General features: G+C 42.1%; 1 protein-coding gene across 7 annotated transcripts in view; it reads right to left on the reverse strand.

The window, feature by feature from the left end:
* LOC139746857 (uncharacterized) overlaps window positions 1-24,465 on the reverse strand; it is a 456,577-nt gene that overhangs the window by 27,971 nt on the left and 404,141 nt on the right. For all 7 annotated transcript variants that reach the window (XM_071658479.1, XM_071658480.1, XM_071658476.1 and 4 more), the window contains 2 exons: window positions 5,490-5,555; window positions 4,642-5,230 (listed from right to left, as the gene is read on the reverse strand). In XM_071658479.1, coding sequence (XP_071514580.1) covers window positions 4,642-5,230; window positions 5,490-5,555 — 655 coding nt within the window. The remainder of the gene's footprint in view (window positions 1-4,641; window positions 5,231-5,489; window positions 5,556-24,465) is intronic.

Raw genomic sequence — 24,465 nt, forward strand, 5'->3', positions numbered from 1 at the left:
TTGCTAATGCGGGAGACAGTAACAAAGTATAATAAATAAATAAATCATCTATATCTTATTTATCATACTTTATCGCTGTCTCCCACGTTAGCGAGGTAGTGCAAGGAAACAGAGGAAAGAATGGCCCACCCCACCCACGTACAAATGTATATACATACATGTCCGCACATGCACATATACATACCTGTACATTTCATCGTATACATATATATACATACACAGAAATATACATATATACAAATGTACATAATTCATAGTCTACCTTTATTCATGTCCGTTGCCATCCCGCCACACATGAAATGACAACCCCCTCCCCCGGCACGCGCACAAGGTAGCACTAGGAAAAGACAACAAAGGCCACAATCATTCACACTCAGTCTCTAGCTGTCATGTATAAAGCACCAAAACCACGGCTCCCTTTCCATATCCAGGCTCCACAAACCTTTCCATGGTTTACCCACACACGCTTCACATGCCCTGATTCAACCCACTGACAGCACATCGACTCTGGTATACCACATCGTTCCAATTCACTCTATTCCTTGCACGCCATTCCCCCTCCTGCATGTTCAGGCTCCGATCGCTCAAAATTTTTTTCACGCCATCCTCCCACCTCCAATTTGGTCTCCCACTTTTCCTCGTTCCTTCCACCTCAGACACATATATCCTCTTTGTCAATCTTTCCACACTAATTCTCTCCATGTGATCAAAACATTTAAAAACACCCTCTTCTGCTCTTTTTATTACCACACATCTCTCTTACCTCTTCACAACTCTATCTATAGCCCACGCCCCACAACCACATAACATTGTTGGAACTACTATTCCTTCAAACATACCCATTTTTGCTTTCCAAGTTAATGTTCTCGCCTTTCACACATTTTTCAATGCTCCCAGAACTTTCGCCCCCTCCCCCACACTGTGACTCACTTTCACTTCCATGGTTCCATCCACTGCTAAATCCATTCCCAGATATCTAAAACACTTCACTTCCTCCAGTTTTTCTCCATTCAAACTTACCTCCCAATTGACTTGTCCCTCAACCCTACTGTACCTAATAACCTTGCTCTTATTCACATTTAGTCTCAGCTGTCTTCTTTCACACACTTTACCAAACTCAGTCTCCAACTTCTACAGTTTCTCACACGAATCAGCCACCAGCGCTGTATCATCAGCGAACAACAACTGACTCACTTCCTAAGCGCTCTCATCCACAACAGACTGCATACTTGCCCCTCTCTCCAAAACTCTTGCATTCACCTCCCTAACAACCCCAACCATAAACTAATTAAACAATCATGGAGACATCACGCACCCCTGCCACAAACCAACATTCACTGAGAACCAATTACTTTCCTCTCTTCCCTCACATACACATGCCTTACATCCTCGATAAAAACTTTTCACTGCTTCTAGCAACTTGCCTCTCACACCATATATTCTTAATACCTTCCACAGAGCATCTCTATCAACTCTATCATATGCCTTCTCCAGATTCATAAATGCTACATACAAATCCATATATTTTTCTAAGTATTTCTCACATACATTCTTCAAAGCAAACACCTGATCCACACATCCTCGACCACTTCTGAAACCACACTGCTCTTCCCCAATCTGATGCTCTGCACATGCCTTCACCCTGTCAATCAATACCATCCCATATAATTTCCCATGAATACTCAACAAACTTATACCTCTGTAATTTGAACCCTCACCTTTATCCCCTTTGCTTTTGTACAATGGCACTATGCATGCATTCTGCCAATCCTCAGGCACCTCATCATGAGATACACATACATTAAATATCCTTACCAACCAGTCAACAACACAGTCACCCCCTTTTTTAATAAATTCCACTGCAATACCATCCAAACCCGCCGCCTTTCCGGCTTTCATCTTCCACAAAGCTTTCACTACCTCTTCTATGTTTACCAAATCATTCTCCCTAACCCTCTCACTTCGCACACCACCTCAACCAATACACCCTACATCTGCCACTCTATCATCTAACACATTCAACAAACCTTCAAAATACTCACTCCAACTTCTCACTTCACCACTTCTTGTTATTACCTTCCCATTAGCCCCCTTCACTGATGTTCCCATTTGTTCTCTTGTTTTACGCACTTTATTTACCTCCTTCGAAAACATCTTTTTATTCTCCCTGAAATTTAATGATACTCTCTCACCCTAACTCTCATTTGCCCTCTTTTTCAACTCCCGCGTTAGCGAGGTAGCGCAAGGAAACAGACTAAAGAATGACCCAACCCACCCTCATACACATGTATAAACATACACACCCACATACGCACATATACATACCTATACATTTCAACGTATACATACATATACATATGTATTTTTTATTTTGCTTTGTCGCTGTCTCCCGCGTTTGCAAGGTAGCGCAAGGAAACAGACGAAAGAAATGGCCCAACCCACCCCATACACAATGTATATACATACACGTCCCCACACGCAAATATACATACCTATACATCTCAATGTACACATATATATACACACATAGACACATACATATATACCCATGCACACAATTCACACTGTCTGCCTTTATTCATTCCCATCGCCACACATGGAATACCTCCCCCCTCATGTGTGCGAGGTAGCACTAGGAAATGACAACAAAGGCCCCATTCGTTCACACTCAGTCTCTAGCTGTCATGCAATAATGCCCGAAACCAAAGCTCCCTTTCCACATCCAGGTCCCAAACAACCTTCCATGGTTTACCCCAGACGCTTCACATGCCCTGATTCAATCCACTGACAGCATGTCAACCCCGGTATACCACATCGATCCAATTCACTCTATTCCTTGCCCTCCTTTCACCCTCCTGCATGTTCAGGCCCCGATCACACAACATCTTTTTCACTCCATCTTTCCACCTCCAATTTGGTCTCCCACTTCTCCTCGTTCCCTCCACCTCCGACACATATATCCTCTTGGTCAATCTTTCCTCACTCATTCTCTCCATGTGCCCAAACCATTTCAAAACACCCTCTTCTGCTCTCTCAACCACGCTCTTTTTATTTCCACACATCTCTCTTACCCTTACATTACTTACTTGATCAAACCACCTCACACCACACATTGTCCTCAAACATCTCATTTCCAGCACATCCACCCTCCTGCGCACAACTCTGTCCATAGCCCACGCCTCGCAACCACACAACATTGTTGGAACCACTATTCCTTCAAACATACCCATTTTTGCTTTCCGAGATAATGTTCTCAACTTCCACACATTCTTCAAGGCTCCCAGGATTTTCACCCCCTCCCCCACCCTATGATTCACTTCCGCTTCCATGGTTCCATCCGCTGCCAGATCCACTCCCAGATATCTAAAACACTTTACTTCCTCCACTTTTGCTCCATTCAAACTTACCTCCCAATTGACTTGACCCTCAACCCTACTGTACCTAATAACTTTGCTCTTATTCACATTTACTCTTAACTTTCTTCTTTCACACACTTTACCAAACTCAGTCACCAGCTTCTGCAGTTTCTCACATGAATCAGCCACCAGCGCTGTATCATCAGCGAACAACAACTGACTCACTTCCCAAGCTCTCTCATCCACAACAGACTTCATACTTGCCCCTCTTTCCAAAACTCTTGCATTCACCTCCCTAACAACCCCATCCATAAACAAATTAAACAACCATGGAGACATCACACACCCCTGCCGCAAACCTACATTCACTGAGAACCAATCACTTTCCTCTCTTCCTACACGTACACATGCCTTACATCCTCGATAAAAACTTATCACTGCTTCTAACAACTTGCCTCCCACACCATATATTCTTAATACCTTCCCCAGAGCATCTCTATCAACTCTATCATATGCCTTCTCCAGATCCATAAATGCTACATACAAATCCATATGCTTTTCTAAGTATTTCTCACATACATTCTTCAAAGCAAACACCTGATCCACACATCCTCTACCACTTCTGAAACCACACTGCTCTTCCCCATACACACATATATACACATATACACATGTACATATTCATACTTGCTGCCTTCATCCATTCCCATTGCCATTCCCCACCCCACCAACCCACCCACCCATCAACACACACACACACACACACACACATATATATCTCAAGCCTTTTCTTCATCTGTTCCTGGCTTTACCTCGCTATTGTGGTAAACAGTGCACGTTTGAAAAAAATAAATACAAAAAAATCCAAGACTAATGAAGAGATCCTGTAATAAATCACATCTGAAGGATGTATAATGGTATTAGGAATTGTGGTAAACAGCATACAAGAAGAAATAAAAATAAATACAAAAAATCCAAGACTAATGATGAAATCCTGTAATAAGTCACATCTGAAAGATGTATAAGGATATAGGAGTTAACACAGATTAACATTATGAGGAGAGGAAAAGCTATAGTTTCACTTGGCAACTTAATTTCTGACTGTCATTGTCAAACATATGGTCCTCGATTTAACGGTTTAAGGCAGAAAAAGGTCTGAAGGAATGGTGGTCACTTTTTAATAATATGATTTCTGCCTGCTAACTGTCAAATTGTTCTTACAAACAGGTCTGCAACAGACAAGTATGTTTCCACAGCTCAATATCAACTATATATTAATACTAACCATGACTTGTTAATACAACTCTTGGAATAAAAGTTGGTGTTTGTGGTGTCTGAGGTGTTGGGGGATGTTGAACTGATGATGGGTTGTGGTTGGAGGAAGGACTCAGTGGGCTTTGACCTGGGGATGGTGGGTGGTGTGAAGATATGGACTGAACAGGGGAAGGGGGCTGGTGCTGTGGATGACTGGGAGACTGTGACATGTGTTGAGGGGGATGTGTAGGAGATGGATGTTGCTGTTGTTGTTGTTGTTGTTGCTGTTGTTGCTGTTGGTGTTGTTGTTGCTGTTGCTGATGTTGCTGAGACTGCTGCTGCTGCTGTTGTTGAGACTGCTGCTGTTGTTGCTGTGACTGCTGTTGTTGCTGATGAGCAGGAGAGGTTGGACTGGGCTGAGGGTACGGAGGTGGTGGACCCGTATGTTGGGAATGGGCTTGAGAGTGAGCAGATGAAACAGTTTGAGAAAGTGCCTGATTGTGTGCTTGGCTGGATGGGATGGGATATGCTGGCGGGGGACCACTGGGACTTGAAGATGTTGTATTACTGAAATAGCCACTTCCTCCACTGCTCTCTAAACTAATGTCTATCAGTCTTGGCTGGAAAAAGAAAGTTACATTACATATTCAGCTATCAAAATCAAAATACAAAAGAGTACAGCCAGTTATCATCATAACAATCAATAATAAACTTTTATATTCATGAGATCTTGAATATACCAAGAAATTCCAATTAACAAAGGATAAAATCATTACTATCGGGTACCTTCATCCTTCATGACACGGATACAGACCAAATATACTATAGCAGCGAAATTCAAAACTGAAAAGATTATTAAGGAAAAATGTGGCATCTTACCTGTTGCTGAATATTATTATTTCCACTTGATGCATAACTACTGGTGGAACCTGGAGAATTATCAATCTGAAAAGTAAAAAGTAACAATGGTTAACCAATCCATTTCAACAATTGAAAACAAACTACAATATTAACAACTTCAACCATCATAATTGGCCCAGTTTGTATTATGCAGAATTACTGATCACCTTTTGAATATGTACATGTGTATATATGTATACGTCTGGGTATGTGTGTATATGTGTACATGATGATATGTAAGGTGAAAAGTATGCAAGGAATACAGTGTGGTATACCGGGGTGGACGTGCTGTCAGTGGACTGAAGCAGGGCATGTGAAGCGTCTGGGGTAAACCATGGAAAGTGCATTACATATGACAGCTAGAGAGTGTGTGGGGGGGATGCTATTTCATGTGTGCGGGGTGGCGACGGGAACGCATGAAGGCAGCAAATATGAATATGTACATGTGTATATAAGTATATGTCTATGGTGTATGTATATGTTGAAATATATATGCATGTATATGTGTGTGTGTGTGTGCGTTTATGTATATACATGTGTATGTGGGTGGGTCGGGCCATTCTTTTGTCTGTTTCCTTGCCCTACCTCGGTAATGTGGGAGACAGCGGTTAAGTATAATAACAGAAATAAAATAATGTGGATATGTATATGTATATGTGCGTGTACAGGCATTTATGTATACACTTGTGTATAAGAGCGGAAAGACCATTCTTCATCTGTTTCCTGGCACTACTTTGCTAATGCGGGAAATGGCGATCAAGTATAATAATAATAATGATAATAGTTTTATTTCCACAGCGACAAAGTATAAAAAAAAAAAAAAAAAAAAAAGTTTTATTTCATTTATTTTGCTTTGTCGCTGTCTCCCGCGTTAGCGAGGTAGCGCAAGGAAACAGACGAAAGAAATGGCCCAACCCACCCACATACACATGTATATACATACACGTCCACACGCAAATATACATACCTATACATCTCAACGTATACATATATATACACACACAGACATATACATATATACACATGTACATAATTCACACTGTCTGCCTTTATTCATTCCCATCGCCACCCAGCCACACATGAAATAATACCCCCTCCTCCCTCATGTGCGCAAGGTAGCGCTAGGAAAAGACAACAAAGGCCACATTTGTTCACACTCAGTCTCTAGCTGTCATGTAATAATGCACTGAAACCTCAGCTCCCTTTCCACATCCAGGCCCCACACAACTTTCCATGGTTTACCCCAGACGCTTCATATGCCCTGATTCAATTCATTGACAGCACGTCGATCCCGGTATACCACACCATTCCAATTCACTCTATTCCTTGCCCTCCTTTCACCCTCCTGCATGTTCAGGCCCTGATCACTCAAAATCTTTTTCACTCCATCTTTCCACCTCCAATTTGGTCTCCCACTTCTCCTCATTCCCTCCACCTCTGACACATTTATCCTCTTGGTCAATTTTTCCTCACTCATTCTCTCCATGTGACCAAACCATTTCAAAACACCTTCTTCTGTTCTCTCAACCACACTCTTTTTATTACCACACATCTCTCTTACCCTATTATCACTTACCCGGTCAAACCATCTCACACCATATTGTCCTCAAACATCTCATTTCCAACACATCCACCCTCCTTCACACAACTCTATCCATAGCCCACGCCTCGCAACCATATAACATTGTTGAAACTACTATTCCTTCAAACATACCCATTTTTGCTTTCCAAGATAATGTTCTCGACTTCTACACATTTTTCAACGCTCCCAGAACTTTTGCCCCCTCCCCCACCCTATGATTCACTTCCGCTTCCATGGTTCCTTCCGCTGCCAAATCCATTCCTAGATATCTAAAACACTTCACTTCCTCCAGTTTTGCTCCATTCAAACTTACCTCCCAACTGACTTGTCCCTCAACCCTACTGTACCTAATAACCTTGCTCTTATTCACATTTACTCTCAGCTTTCTTCTTTCGCACACTTTACTAAACTCAGTCACCAGCTTCTGCAGTTTCTCACACGAATCAGCCACCAGCGCTGTATCATTAGCGAACAACAACTGACACACATCCCAAGCTCTCTCCTCCACATCACTTTCCCTTCCATTAAATAATTAAAACCTTTGAATATCATAAAAATTGAGTAAATGATCAGCTGGAATTGCATCCTTCCTCTCTTTCAACTGTCTTCCCTGATTAGGTACATAAGGTCCAAAACTCAGTAGCAAGAATTTGGGAGACACAGGACAAGTTTCACAGATCCAGAGAGTAGAGATCTGTGAGAGGATAAATACAGGTAGCATAAGAAATGGAAAAAAAAATTTAGCATTTGTGAGAGATGGGTAATAAAAGTTCTAATCTGTCATCTGGTAAGAGGAAAGAGGTCTGGTATGAAAGAGGATGAGTCATTATGAAAGTGAATATACAGGATTACTTGTGAAAGATGAATACCAAAATACAAGAGCCACTGAGCAACTACACATCCAATAACTTTCTATGCTGATGTAACATAACTACCTACACCAATAGATATTACTCATGGAAAGTAACCTCACAAAGTTGCATTACATAAGTCCTAAACAAGCTAGTCATCAAAAAATACAGGCTGCAATATTTGCATGGATGCAAATACCAGTGGATGATTGATCTTGACCTTCAAACCTGAAAAGGGAATTATTAAAGCTTAATCAAAATCCAGCTTTTTATAGCAAAGACTGTGATATGCAACACATGTCTGGGCCATCCATTCAATCTTATGTAATTATATGCAATTCAGCACTAGCTAAAACCTAAGCTTTCAAATGAAGAATGTGTGAAGAGAACATTATCTTGGAGAACAAAGATGGGTATTTTTGAAGAAACAGTAGTTCCAATAATAACATATGTTGCAAGGTACGGGCTATAGATAAGGTTGTGCAGAGGAAGGATGGATGCTGGAAATGAAATGTTTCAGGGCAATATCTAGGTGTGAGGTAGTTTGATTGAGTGGACAATGAAAGGGTAAGAGGGATGTGGGAAAATAAAAAAGTTTGTAGTTGAGAGAGTAGAAGAGGGTGTCTTGAAATGGTTTAGACATATGGAGAGAATGAGTGAGGAAAAGTTGACAAAGAGGATATATGTGTCAGAAGTGGAGAGAACAAGAAGTGGGAGACCAAACTAGAGATGGAAGGATGGAGAGAAAAAGATTTTGAGTGACTGGGGTCTGAACATGTAAGATGAAATACAGTGAACTGGAACAATGTGGTACACCGGGGTCAAGGTACCATCAATGGACTGAACCAAGGCAAGTGAAATGTCTGAGGTAACTATGGAAAAAGTCTGTGGGGCCTGGATGTGGAGGGTTTCCATGCATTACAAACATCCTCTTATGTATGGGTGTAGGCAGATGTGGCCTTTCTTCATCTGTTTCCTAGTGCTACCTTGCTCTCAGCACATTCACATCCAAAAGTCTCTCTTTAGCACACCTATTAATTAGTATGTGATCCAATAATGCTCGCAGACCATCTTTTTAACTCATGAACATGTTCTTGTGTGTCCCTCTTTTTAAACTAGGTATTCCTAGTCACCAGTTCTTTTTTCAGTATGCAACTCTGCAAGCTGGTCATCATTCCCATTCATGATCCTGAATACCCCATGCACCCCCAATTATACCCTCAACTGCCGCATCACTTACCTTCATATTTAAATTACCTATATGTACTACCTGGTCTCTTGCATCCAAACTTATGACACACTCACTTATTTGCTCCCAGAATACTTGTTTCATGATCTTTCTTCTCATTGCCAGGTGCATAAGCACTGATAATCACCTCTCTCACAATACATTTTCATTTTTACCAACATCAGTCTAGAGCTCATTTCCTTACACCCTGTCACATACACAGCTCCTGCTTCAGCAGTGGTACTACCCCTTTACTTTTTAGACATTTTCAAACTATTCTTCTCCTTTGTACAAGCTGACTGGATGTCTGATCATTACTGCAGGGAGGGTAGGGTGAAGACTTGTAGAGGTTTTTGGAAAAAAGGAAACATTATGGGTGAGAAGAGAGTAGTGAGAGTAAGTGAGCTTGGAGAACACCTGTGTGAAGAAATATCAGAAGAGACTGAGTGCTGAAAGGCAAATGGTGAAAGTAAATGAAGCTTGTTGAGTGGGTGAAGGCTGGGAGGTATTAAGGGAAGTGGTGCTGCTATGTGCATTACTGAATTACATATATATGTATGATGGGAGGTGGGCAGATTAGAAAGGGTACTGTGTGGTGGGATGAAGTAAAATTGCTAGTGAAAGACAAAAGAGAGGCATATCGGTAATACTTAAAGAGAGGGAGTGGATATAACTGAGAGATGTACAAGAAAGCAGCAGGAGGTAAAGAGGAAAGTACACAGGTTGAAAAAAGAGGGCAAATGAGGGTAGTGTAAGCAATGTTCTGAAAAGAGGTTAATAATGTTCAGAAAAACAAGAACAAATGGAACATTGGTGTAGGGGGTAAGTGGAGATAAGGTAGTGAAGTTGGGTGGCGATGGAGAGTATTTTGAAAGACTGTTGAATATATTCATGGATAGGGTGGAAGATGTAGGGAATTCCGGTCGAGGTGGTAAGTGACGTGGGAGAGTCAAGGAGAGTGGCTAGGTGAAGATGTGGTGAAAACCTTACATTCAATGAAATGTTGCAAGGCAGCTGGAGTGGATGGTATTGCAGGTGAATTCATTAAGAAGGGAGGTGACACTGTTGTTGGTTGGTTAGTTAGTATTTTCAACTATGTATGAATCAAGGTGAGGTGTGTGAAGTTTGGCAGAATGTATGTATAGGTAAGTCTTCAAACAGAGAAGAGGTAGTAAAAGCTTTGCGGAAGATGAAAGCCGGCAAGGCAGCAGGTTTGGATGGTATTGCAGTGGAATTTATTAAAAAAGGGGGTGACTGTATTGTTGACTGGTTGGTAAGGTTATTTAATGTATGTATGACTCATGGTGAGGTGCCTGAGGATTGGCGGAATGCTTGCATAGTGCCATTGTACAAAGGCAAAGGGGATAAGAGTGAATGCTCAAATTACAGAGGTATAAGTTTGTTGAGTATTCCTGGTAAATTATATGGGAGGGTATTGATTGAGAGGGTGAAGGCATGTACAGAGCATCAGATTGGGGAAGAGCAGTGTGGTTTCAGAAGTGGGAGAGGATGTGTGGATCAGGTGTTTGCTTTGAAGAATGTATGTGAGAAATACTTAGAAAAGCAAATGGATTTGTATGTAGCATTTATGGATCTGGAGAAGGCATATGATAGAGTTGATAGAGATGCTCTGTGGAAGGTATTAAGAATATATGGTGTGGGAGGCAAGTTGTTAGAAGCAGTGAAAAGTTTTTATCGAGGATGTAAGGCATGTGTACGTGTAGGAAGAGAGGAAAGTGATTGGTTCTCAGTGAATGTAGGTTTGCGGCAGGGGTGTGTGATGTCTCCATGGTTGTTTAATTTGTTTATGGATGGGGTTGTTAGGGAGGTAAATGCAAGAGTTTTGGAAAGAGGGGCAAGTATGAAGTCTGTTGGGGATGAGAGAGCTTGGGAAGTGAGTCAGTTGTTGTTCGCTGATGATACAGCGCTGGTGGCGGATTCATGTGAGAAACTGCAGAAGCTGGTGACGGAGTTTGGTAAAGTGTGTGGAAGAAGAAAGTTAAGAGTAAATGTCAATAAGAGCAAGGTTATTAGGTACAGTAGGGTTGAGGGTCAAGTCAATTGGGAGGTGAGTTTGAATGGTGAGAGGCTGGAGGAAGTGAAGTGTTTTAGATATCTGGGAGTGGATCTGTCAGCGGATGGAACCATGGAAGCGGAAGTGGATCATAGGGTGGGGGAGGGGGCGAAAATTTTGGGAGCCTTGAAAAATGTGTGGAAGTCGAGAACATTATCCCGGAAAGCAAAAATGGGTATGTTTGAAGGAATAGTAGTTCCAACAATGTTGTATGGTTGCGAGGCGTGGGCTATGGATAGAGTTGTGCGTAGGAGGATGGATGTGCTGGAAATGAGATGTTTGAGGACAATGTGTGGTGTGAGGTGGTTTGATCGAGTAAGTAACGTAAGGGTAAGAGAGATGTGTGGAAATAAAAAGAGCGTGGTGGAGAGAGCAGAAGAGGGTGTTTTGAAATGGTTTGGGCACATGGAGAGAATGAGTGAGGAAAGATTGACCAAGAGGATATATGTGTCGGAGGTGGAGGGAACGAGGAGAAGTGGGAGACCAAATTGTAGGTGGAAAGATGGAGTGAAAAGGATTTTGTGTGATCGCGGCCTGAACATGCAGGAGGGTGAAAGGAGGGCAAGGAATAGAGTGAATTGGAGCGATGTGGTATACAGGGGTTGACGTGCTGTCAGTGGATTGAATCAAGGCATGTGAAGCGTCTGGGGTAAACCATGGAAAGCTGTGTAGGTATGTATATTTGCGTGTGTGGACGTGTGTATGCACATGTGTATGGGGGGGGTTGGGCCATTTCTTTCGTCTGTTTCCTTGCGCTACCTCGCAAACGCGGGAGACAGCGACAAAGTATAAAAAAAAAAAAAAAAAAAAAAAAGTCTTCAAACAACAGAAGCATATGTATACATTTTTTGAGCAATGGGAAAGTAGCAACTGGAAGAGGGAGTTGTACAAAGCATCACGATGGGGAAGAACAATGTGGTTTCAGAAGTGGTAGAGGCTGTGTGGATAAAGTGTTTGCTTTAATGAATGTGTGAGAAATACTTGAAGAAACAGAAGGATTTGTATGTGCCACTAATGGAGTTGGAGAAAGCACATGACAGGGTTGGGTGGGGAAGGATAGCTGCAAGAAGTAGAAAAGTTTTTCTTGTGAGTGCAAGGTGTGAGTAAGAAAAGGAAGGGAGGAGAGTGAATGGCTCCAAGTGAAGGTTGGTGTGTGGCATGGGTGTGTGATGTCACCAAGGCAGTTGAATTTGTTTATGGCTGGAGTGGTAAGGGATGCAATTGCAAGAGTTTTGGACAAAGGAGCAAGTTCACAGTTTATAGGGTATGTATAGGGGGAGGTGCCTGGGAATGAGTCATTCTTGTTTGCAGATGGCACAACAGTGAGAAATTGCTGATGTTGGTGACTGAGTTTAAAAGAGAGTGTGAAAGGAGGAAATTGAGAGTAAATGTGAATAAAACCAAAATTATTAGGTTCAGCAAAGTAGGACAGGTTAGATAAGGTGCGAGTCTGAATGGAAAGAAATTGGAGGTGAAGTGTTTGACATTATCTGGGAGTGGACTAATGGAGAGAAAGAAACGGAAGTGAGACATAGGTTGGGTGAGGGAACGAAGGTTCTGGGATCACTGAAGAATGTGCGGAATGAGAGGTCGTTATCTGGGAGGGCAAAAATGGGTATGTATGAAGGTATAGTAGTTCCAACAATGTAATATGAATGTAAGGCATCGGCTATAGATGAGGATGTGTGAAGAAGGGTGGATGTATTGGAAATGAGATGTTTGAAGCCAGTATGTGTTATGTGGTGGTTTGATTGGGTAAGCACAAAGGGTAAGAGAGAGGTATGGTAATAAAAAGAGTGTGGTTGAAAGAGCAGAAAAAGATGTGCTGAAATAGTCAAGAAATATGAAGAGAATGAGTGAGGAGACACTGACAAAGGGAACATATGTGCCAGAAGTGGAGGGAACAAAGAGAAGAGTGAGACCAATTTCTAGAAAGATGGACGAAGTGAAAAAGATTTAGAGACTGGGGACCTGAACATGCAGAAAGGTAAACAGTGTGCACAGGATAGAGTAAACTGGAATTATGTGGTATACAGGGTGTTAACATACTATCAATGGACTGAACCAAGGCAAGTGAAGTAGCTATGGTAAACAATGAAAAGGCCTGTGGGCCCTGGTTGTGGAGAGGTAGAGGATGGATGTGAGAGGGTTGCCTTTCTTAGTCTATTGTTGGCACTACCTTGCTAACACAAGAAACAGCAAAGTGCAAAAAGAATATAAAGTATCAAAGAACAAAAAATACTTACCTTATATCTTTAATGGGGCATCTGCAGTGCTCAAGAAGTTGGCTACAGCCACTGGAGGAATCCATAGGTCATAAAGTGTGGTAACGTTATGTGTGTCTATGCAGGAAAGGTGTGGGGTAACTGAGCATTAAGTGTCCAGTTTTTTCACTGTGAACGTTGTACAGTGGACATGAGGATTCTAATGATATACTAAAATGGTGTTTAAAACATAGGAGCAATGGATGGTTTTCCAGAGCATAGATGGGAAAGATTAAACCATGTATGTCTGGGGAATAAAATTACTCACAAATGTGTCTGGCAGGGCAGTGATTAAGACTGGGTTGGAAGGACCCCTGCATCACTCTTCAGAAACATGTACAAGCAGATCTCCCTTCTTCAACAAATACAAATAAAATGACCCAACAAGAACTAGATCTTAATATAAATCTAAATACTGCATGTATCACAAGTCCTGAAAAAGAGTGATAATGCCAACATATAAATAGGAAGGCAACTTTTTTCAACCTTGCTACAAGGAGAAGCATGTGATTACCTGCTGATCAGAAACTTGCTACAAGGAGAGGCAAGTGATTACCTGCTGATCATAAACTTAACTAGTGTAAAACATCATAAATCCCATGTAACTGCCCAAGAGAAAAAATCTAGAGGATATATCAACTATGGTGTAACACTAAGCTTTTAGTCCTATGGGTGGAGTTCCACCAACATGTATCCATATGACATAACATACAAGATATTGATGGGACCCAATTGGAAGCAACAACAATATCATGATTAACCCCTTCCTCACATACCCTAGCATGTCACTGGTAGGACATGGTACTTTAGGAACACCATTTTATCTCCATGTACATAAGTGAGGACTCAAGAGATGTGACCTGTTCTCATCATATGCTTCTATAAATAAAATCCCATCATGCAGTTTTTTTTGGCCGAAGCTAACTCTTTCTATTGATTTTGTCGTGGCATATTAGTCTAAGGATGGGGCATTGATCTAGCTTGGACTGGTGCCTCATTGACAAAAAGATCAACCAGTATATCATCGCATAAAGCCCATCCTCTATCCTCCTCGAAACAACAACTGTGGCTATTTGGGAGGGCACAAAGGTTGTTCTTGCAAAGCTTCTTGACTTTTCCTAAGAAAGGTACTGCATTTTTGGTTGAGATGCCTCACATTGTTTTGAAAGCATAATAGAATTTATCTTGGCTGGGATGAAGTCTTAATCTCATACACTAAATCTTTTCCCCCTTAACTGTGGTTTATTCACTCCTGGCATGGCGCTTGTTGCACCAGGGATAGTGCGCACCAGACCATGAAACTCTTCCCGTCACCTCCAAAAAAATAACTCTGCTTTCATACATGCTCAGATTCATTGCAGAGCTGTTCTTCATAAAGTCAAGCACATTTTCACAAACAGAGAGTGTGCTGAAACAACTCTTTCTTCTACTGTCAAATCTTTTTCACCCTTAACCAAAAATATCCCTAACAACTTCTGTAATTCAGTCTTTCCTCCTCTCTTCCAACTTGATTAACCTACTTCTAACTCTCCAACTGATAAAGCTGCTCTTTTTGGTACATGATTTTCTTCTAACTCACCTTTGTATGATTCAAACCATATCCCCTGCCCCTATCTCCCACTGAAATTATGCCATCTCCTATATTTTCCTCACACAGGCCCTTCTAAGCATTTTCCTGTCTCCAGGCAGACAAAGCAATGGTCTTGATGGCATACCTTCGTGAGTTCTAAGGGAACGTGCTTCTAATCTAGCTCCAGTTTTTGCTTGCCTATTTTGCATCTAGTGTCTAAAGATCTAGACTTTTATTTCTGCTTAGAGGCAAGCCTTGGTGCAGCCCATCCTTCAGGAAAGTAACTGTTCTAACCCCTCCAACTATTGCCCCATTACTTTCACTTCTGCCATCCACAAAGCCTTTTCAGCCTCTCCTAAAATCTCACTTTCTCCAACACTTATAATCCCACTCTCTTCTTTCAAATCACTAGTATGAATTTTGCTGTATTAGGTCTACTGTTGACCTCTCCCACGTGACCTGCCTCTTGTCCTCCTCTCTCAAGGATTCTGGTAAAACTTTTGTCACAGCCCTCAACACCTCTGAAGTATTATACAGGGTGTGGCATACACACCTTAACATTGCATTATGCGTGAAAGGGCCGAGCCAACACATAATCCTTTGACTGACTCCAGTTCACTATCCCTTGCAGCCAGAGTGCTGAAGTTTCTGTCATCTAGCATCAGCCAGCAAGAGGGTGGAGCTACAAGCAAACCCAAGGAAACAACCATGGGCTGTCTTTTATCATCAGTAGAAAGATGATAAATGTTGATAGCTTACCCGGGTTTGTCCCCTTCTGATACCCATACCCATCTGCCGAAGGTTTTCATGCTCTCCAGCCCCAATGGAGAAGTGAAAAGACTTGACAAAAGAGAAAATAGCTTCAAATATTTGTCTGTACAAAGCACAGATGCCAGTAAGGGAAATACCTTAGACCGTCAGTGCTAGTGTTCAATCAGTGCTGGTATGGTCATTAAGATTTTGCAATAGTGGAGGTAAGGCAACACCAGCGCACATGGGAAGACCCAGGAAGGTTCGGAAGACTTCACCACATGCACTAACCATCCTGAAATGTCAGATAGAAGCTAATCCACTTTTGCAGCATAGGAATCAAAATAAAAACCTAAGACTGCTTGGTGAAGCGCTACTAAGGACCGTTCATTGGTGCATCCATGACAACCTACACTTCAACTGCCATCGAGCCCGAGAGAAACCCCTCCTCACTCTTATGCATGGGCAGCCTAGAGTCGCGTTTGCCAAGACATACCTTCAGTAGGATAAACCAAGTAGAAGCCTATGCTATAGAGCAATGAAGCCACGTTTTCTGTGACTGGGAACAGAGTTAGCATGTTTGTCGGTGTGCTGGGAGCGACCTTCTCGATCCCAAATACACCTTCAGTACTGTTAAACACCCTGATTCTCTCATGGTCTGGGTTTGTTTTTCTTATTATGGAATTGATGACCTTGTAATATTGAGAAGACATCAAACCATGAATTAGCACAACTACCTCAAGCTACTAATGGGTTATTTACCAGACTGTAATCAGAAGTGCCATGCAGACATGTTCAGGCAGGATGGCACTCCTTGCCATATAGCAAAATCTGTGAAGCACTGGCTTACTGATTGGGGAATCCACTTCATCAAGGACTGGCCTGGAAACAGCCCAGATATTAATCTGATAGAGAACTTGTGGAGCATCATTGAGTGCCGACTTTCAGGGAAGGATACTAGCATTGTCACTAAGCTTGAGGGGGCCTTTGTGAAGTGTGGTACAATTTGGACCCACACCTTCTCTTAAACTTGGCAAAATTGGTGCCTTCATGCATTCAACAATGTACAAAAAAGAAAGGGATGCCAATCACCTATTAAAAGTATATATATATATTTCTTTTTCTTTCTTTTAAACTATCCGCCATTTCCCGCATTAGCGAGGTAGCGTTAAGAACAGAGGACTGGGCCTTTGTGGAATATCCTCACCTGGCCCCCCTCTGTTCCTTCTTTTTGGGAAAAAAAGAAAAAAAAAATGAGAGGGGAGGATTTCCAGCCTCCCGCTCCCTCCCCTTTTAATCGCCTTCTACGACACGCAGGGAATACGTGGGAAGTATTCTTCATCCCCTATCCCCAGGTGAAAAAAAGGGCAAATGAGAGTTGGGGTGAGAGAGTATCATTAAATTTTAGGGAGAATAAAAAGATGTTCTGGAAGGAGGTAAATAAAGTGCGTAAGACAAGGGAGCAAATGGGAACTGCAGTGAAGGGCGCAAATGGGGAGGTGATAACAAGTAGTGGTGATGTGAGAAGGAGATGGAGTGAGTATTTTGAAGGTTTGTTGAATGTGTTTGATGATAGAGTGGCAGATATAGGGTGTTTTGGTCGAGGTGGTGTGCAAAGTGAGAGGGTTAGGGAAAATGATTTGGTAAACAGAGAAGAGGTAGTGAAAGCTTTGCAGAAGATGAAAGCCGGCAAGGCAGCAGGTTTGGATGGTATTGCAGTGGAATTTATTAAAAAAGGGGGTGACTGTATTGTTGACTGGTTGGTAAGGTTATTTAATGTATGTATGACTCATGGTGAGGTGCCTGAGGATTGGCAGAATGCGTGCATAGTGCCATTGTACAAAGGCAAAGGGGATAAGAGTGAGTGCTCAAATTACAGAGGTATAAGAGTGTTGAGTATTCCTGGTAAATCATATGGGAGGGTATTGATTGAGAGGGTGAAGGCATGTACAGAGCATCAGATTGGGGAAGAGCAGTGTGGTTTCAGAAGTGGTAGAGGATGTGTGGATCAGGTGTTTGCTTTGAAGAATGTATGTGAGAAATACTTAGAAAAGCAAATGGATTTGTATGTAGCATTTATGGATCTGGAGAAGGCATATGATAGAGTTGATAGAGATGCTCTGTGGAAGGTATTAAGAATATATGGTGTGGGAGGCAAGTTGTTAGAAGCAGTGAAAAGTTTTTATCGAGGATGTAAGGCATGTGTACGTGTAGGAAGAGAGGAAAGTGATTGGTTCTCAGTGAATGTAGGTTTGTGGCAGGGGTGTGTGATGTCTCCATGGTTGTTTAATTTGTTTATGGATGGGGTTGTTACGGAGGTAAATGCAAGAGTTTTGGAAAGAGGGGCAAGTATGAAGTCTGTTGGGGATGAGAGAGCTTGGGAAGTGAGTCAGTTGTTGTTCGCTGATGATACAGCGCTGGTGGCTGATTCATGTGAGAAACTGCAGAAGCTGGTGACTGAGTTTGGTAAAGTGTGTGGAACAAGAAAGTTAAGAGTAAATGTGAATAAGAGCAAGGTTATTAGGTACAGTAGGGTTGAGGGTCAAGTCAATTGGGAGGTGAGTTTGAATGGAGAAAAACTGGAGGAAGTGAAGTGTTTTAGATATCTGGGAGTGGATCTGGCAGCGGATGGAACCATGGAAGCGGAAGTGGATCATAGGGTGGGGGAGGGGGCGAAAATTCTGGGGGCCTTGAAGAATGTGTGGAAGTCGAGAACATTATCTCGGAAAGCAAAAATGGGTATGTTTGAAGGAATAGTGGTTCCAACAATGTTGTATGGTTGCGAGGCGTGGGCTATGGATAGAGTTGTGCGCAGGAGGATGGATGTGCTGGAAATGAGATGTTTGAGGACAATGTGTGGTGTGAGGTGGTTTGATCGAGTGAGTAACGTAAGGGTAAGAGAGATGTGTGGAAATAAAAAGAGCGTGGTTGAGAGAGCAGAAGAGGGTGTCTTGAAGTGGTTTGGGCACATGGAGAGGATGAGTGAGGAAAGATTGACCAAGAGGATATATGTGTCGGAGGTGGAGGGAGCAAGGAGAAGAGGGAGACCAAATTGTAGGTGGAAAGATGGAGTGAAAAGGATTTTGTGTGATCGCGGCCTGAACATGCAGGAGGGTGAAAGGAGGGCAAGGAATAGAGTGAATTGGAGCGATGTGGTATACAGGGTTGACGTGCTGTCAGTGGATTGAATCAAGGCATGTGAAGCGTCTGGGTAAACCATGGAAAGCTGTGTAGGTATGTATATTTGCGTGTGTGGACGTGTGTTATGCACATGTGTATGGGGGGGGTTGGGCCATTTCTTTCGTCTGTTTCCTTGCGCTACCTCGCAAACGCGGGAGACAGCGACAAAGTATAAAAAAAAAAAAAAAAAAAAGTCTTCAAACAACAGAAGCATATGTATACATTTTTTGAGCAATGGGAAAGTAGCAACTGGAAGAGGGAGTTGTACAAAGCATCACGATGGGGAAGAACAATGTGGTTTCAGAAGTGGTAGAGGCTGTGTGGATAAAGTGTTTGCTTTAATGAATGTGTGAGAAATACTTGAAGAAACAGAAGGATTTGTATGTGCCACTAATGGAGTTGGAGAAAGCACATGACAGGGTTGGGTGGGGAAGGATAGCTGCAAGAAGTAGAAAAGTTTTTCTTGTGAGTGCAAGGTGTGAGTAAGAAAAGGAAGGGAGGAGAGTGAATGGCTCCAAGTGAAGGTTGGTGTGTGGCATGGGTGTGTGATGTCACCAAGGCAGTTGAATTTGTTTATGGCTGGAGTGGTAAGGGATGCAATTGCAAGAGTTTTGGACAAAGGAGCAAGTTCACAGTTTATAGGGTATGTATAGGGGGAGGTGCCTGGGAATGAGTCATTCTTGTTTGCAGATGGCACAACAGTGAGAAATTGCTGATGTTGGTGACTGAGTTTAAAAGAGAGTGTGAAAGGAGGAAATTGAGAGTAAATGTGAATAAAACCAAAATTATTAGGTTCAGCAAAGTAGGACAGGTTAGATAAGGTGCGAGTCTGAATGGAAAGAAATTGGAGGTGAAGTGTTTGACATTATCTGGGAGTGGACTAATGGAGAGAAAGAAACGGAAGTGAGACATAGGTTGGGTGAGGGAACGAAGGTTCTGGGATCACTGAAGAATGTGCGGAATGAGAGGTCGTTATCTGGGAGGGCAAAAATGGGTATGTATGAAGGTATAGTAGTTCCAACAATGTAATATGAATGTAAGGCATCGGCTATAGATGAGGATGTGTGAAGAAGGGTGGATGTATTGGAAATGAGATGTTTGAAGCCAGTATGTGTTATGTGGTGGTTTGATTGGGTAAGCACAAAGGGTAAGAGAGAGGTATGGTAATAAAAAGAGTGTGGTTGAAAGAGCAGAAAAAGATGTGCTGAAATAGTCAAGAAATATGAAGAGAATGAGTGAGGAGACACTGACAAAGGGAACATATGTGCCAGAAGTGGAGGGAACAAAGAGAAGAGTGAGACCAATTTCTAGAAAGATGGACGAAGTGAAAAAGATTTAGAGACTGGGGACCTGAACATGCAGAAAGGTAAACAGTGTGCACAGGATAGAGTAAACTGGAATTATGTGGTATACAGGGTGTTAACATACTATCAATGGACTGAACCAAGGCAAGTGAAGTAGCTATGGTAAACAATGAAAAGGCCTGTGGGCCCTGGTTGTGGAGAGGTAGAGGATGGATGTGAGAGGGTTGCCTTTCTTAGTCTATTGTTGGCACTACCTTGCTAACACAAGAAACAGCAAAGTGCAAAAAGAATATAAAGTATCAAAGAACAAAAAATACTTACCTTATATCTTTAATGGGGCATCTGCAGTGCTCAAGAAGTTGGCTACAGCCACTGGAGGAATCCATAGGTCATAAAGTGTGGTAACGTTATGTGTGTCTATGCAGGAAAGGTGTGGGGTAACTGAGCATTAAGTGTCCAGTTTTTTCACTGTGAACGTTGTACAGTGGACATGAGGATTCTAATGATATACTAAAATGGTGTTTAAAACATAGGAGCAATGGATGGTTTTCCAGAGCATAGATGGGAAAGATTAAACCATGTATGTCTGGGGAATAAAATTACTCACAAATGTATGTCTGGCAGGGCAGTGATTAAGACTGGGTTGGAAGGACCCCTGCATCACTCTTCAGAAACATGTACAAGCAGATCTCCCTTCTTCAACAAATACAAATAAAATGACCCAACAAGAACTAGATCTTAATATAAATCTAAATACTGCATGTATCACAAGTCCTGAAAAAGAGTGATAATGCCAACATATAAATAGGAAGGCAACTTTTTTCAACCTTGCTACAAGGAGAAGCATGTGATTACCTGCTGATCAGAAACTTGCTACAAGGAGAGGCAAGTGATTACCTGCTGATCATAAACTTAACTAGTGTAAAACATCATAAATCCCATGTAACTGCCCAAGAGAAAAAATCTAGAGGATATATCAACTATGGTGTAACACTAAGCTTTTAGTCCTATGGGTGGAGTTCCACCAACATGTATCCATATGACATAACATACAAGATATTGATGGGACCCAATTGGAAGCAACAACAATATCATGATTAACCCCTTCCTCATATACCCTAGCATGTCACTGGTAGGACATGGTACTTTAGGAACACCATTTTATCTCCATGTACATAAGTGAGGACTCAAGAGATGTGACCTGTTCTCATCATATGCTTCTATAAATAAAATCCCATCATGCAGTTTTTTTTGGCCGAAGCTAACTCTTTCTATTGATTTTGTCGTGGCATATTAGTCTAAGGATGGGGCATTGATCTAGCTTGGACTGGTGCCTCATTGACAAAAAGATCAACCAGTATATCATCGCATAAAGCCCATCCTCTATCCTCCTCGAAACAACAACTGTGGCTATTTGGGAGGGCACAAAGGTTGTTCTTGCAAAGCTTCTTGACTTTTCCTAGGAAAGGTACTGCATTTTTGGTTGAGATGCCTCACATTGTTTTGAAAGCATAATAGAATTTATCTTGGCTGGGATGAAGTCTTAATCTCATACACTAAATCTTTTCCCCCTTAACTGTGGTTTATTCACTCCTGGCATGGCGCTTGTTGCACCAGGGATAGTGCGCACCAGACCATGAAACTCTTCCCGTCACCTCCAAAAAAATAACTCTGCTTTCATACATGCTCAGATTCATTGCAGAGCTGTTCTTCATAAAGTCAAGCACATTTTCACAAACAGAGAGTGTGCTGAAACAACTCTTTCTTCTACTGTCAAATCTTTTTCACCCTTAACCAAAAATATCCCTAACAACTTCTGTAATTCAGTCTTTCCTCCTCTCTTCCAACTTGATTAACCTACTTCTAACTCTCCAACTGATAAAGCTGCTCTTTTTGGTACATGATTTTCTTCTAACTCACCTTTGTATGATTCAAACCATATCCCCTGCCCCTATCTCCCACTGAAATTATGCCATCTCCTATATTTTCCTCACACAGGCCCTTCTAAGCATTTTCCTGTCTCCAGGCAGACAAAGCAATGGTCTTGATGGCATACCTTCGTGAGTTCTAAGGGAACGTGCTTCTAATCTAGCTCCAGTTTTTGCTTGCCTATTTTGCATCTAGTGTCTAAAGATCTAGACTTTTATTTCTGCTTAGAGGCAAGCCTTGGTGCAGCCCATCCTTCAGGAAAGTAACTGTTCTAACCCCTCCAACTATTGCCCCATTACTTTCACTTCTGCCATCCACAAAGCCTTTTCAGCCTCTCCTAAAATCTCACTTTCTCCAACACTTATAATCCCACTCTCTTCTTTCAAATCACTAGTATGAATTTTGCTGTATTAGGTCTACTGTTGACCTCTCCCACGTGACCTGCCTCTTGTCCTCCTCTCTCAAGGATTCTGGTAAAACTTTTGTCACAGCCCTCAACACCTCTGAAGTATTATACAGGGTGTGGCATACACACCTTAACATTGCATTATGCGTGAAAGGGCCGAGCCAACACATAATCCTTTGACTGACTCCAGTTCACTATCCCTTGCAGCCAGAGTGCTGAAGTTTCTGTCATCTAGCATCAGCCAGCAAGAGGGTGGAGCTACAAGCAAACCCAAGGAAACAACCATGGGCTGTCTTTTATCATCAGTAGAAAGATGATAAATGTTGATAGCTTACCCGGGTTTGTCCCCTTCTGATACCCATACCCATCTGCCGAAGGTTTTCATGCTCTCCAGCCCCAATGGAGAAGTGAAAAGACTTGACAAAAGAGAAAATAGCTTCAAATATTTGTCTGTACAAAGCACAGATGCCAGTAAGGGAAATACCTTAGACCGTCAGTGCTAGTGTTCAATCAGTGCTGGTATGGTCATTAAGATTTTGCAATAGTGGAGGTAAGGCAACACCAGCGCACATGGGAAGACCCAGGAAGGTTCGGAAGACTTCACCACATGCACTAACCATCCTGAAATGTCAGATAGAAGCTAATCCACTTTTGCAGCATAGGAATCAAAATAAAAACCTAAGACTGCTTGGTGAAGCGCTACTAAGGACCGTTCATTGGTGCATCCATGACAACCTACACTTCAACTGCCATCGAGCCCGAGAGAAACCCCTCCTCACTCTTATGCATGGGCAGCCTAGAGTCGCGTTTGCCAAGACATACCTTCAGTAGGATAAACCAAGTAGAAGCCTATGCTATAGAGCAATGAAGCCACGTTTTCTGTGACTGGGAACAGAGTTAGCATGTTTGTCGGTGTGCTGGGAGCGACCTTCTCGATCCCAAATACACCTTCAGTACTGTTAAACACCCTGATTCTCTCATGGTCTGGGTTTGTTTTTCTTATTATGGAATTGATGACCTTGTAATATTGAGAAGACATCAAACCATGAATTAGCACAACTACCTCAAGCTACTAATGGGTTATTTACCAGACTGTAATCAGAAGTGCCATGCAGACATGTTCAGGCAGGATGGCACTCCTTGCCATATAGCAAAATCTGTGAAGCACTGGCTTACTGATTGGGGAATCCACTTCATCAAGGACTGGCCTGGAAACAGCCCAGATATTAATCTGATAGAGAACTTGTGGAGCATCATTGAGTGCCGACTTTCAGGGAAGGATACTAGCATTGTCACTAAGCTTGAGGGGGCCTTTGTGAAGTGTGGTACAATTTGGACCCACACCTTCTCTTAAACTTGGCAAAATTGGTGCCTTCATGCATTCAACAATGTACAAAAAAGAAAGGGATGCCAATCACCTATTAAAAGTATATATATATATTTCTTTTTCTTTCTTTTAAACTATCCGCCATTTCCCGCATTAGCGAGGTAGCGTTAAGAACAGAGGACTGGGCCTTTGTGGAATATCCTCACCTGGCCCCCCTCTGTTCCTTCTTTTTGGGAAAAAAAAGAAAAAAAAAATGAGAGGGGAGGATTTCCAGCCTCCCGCTCCCTCCCCTTTTAATCGCCTTCTACGACACGCAGGGAATACGTGGGAAGTATTCTTCATCCCCTATCCCCAGGTGAAAAAAAGGGCAAATGAGAGTTGGGGTGAGAGAGTATCATTAAATTTTAGGGAGAATAAAAAGATGTTCTGGAAGGAGGTAAATAAAGTGCGTAAGACAAGGGAGCAAATGGGAACTGCAGTGAAGGGCGCA

This window comes from Panulirus ornatus, chromosome 66 (assembly GCF_036320965.1).
Source record: "Panulirus ornatus isolate Po-2019 chromosome 66, ASM3632096v1, whole genome shotgun sequence".
NCBI lineage: Eukaryota > Metazoa > Arthropoda > Malacostraca > Decapoda > Palinuridae > Panulirus > Panulirus ornatus.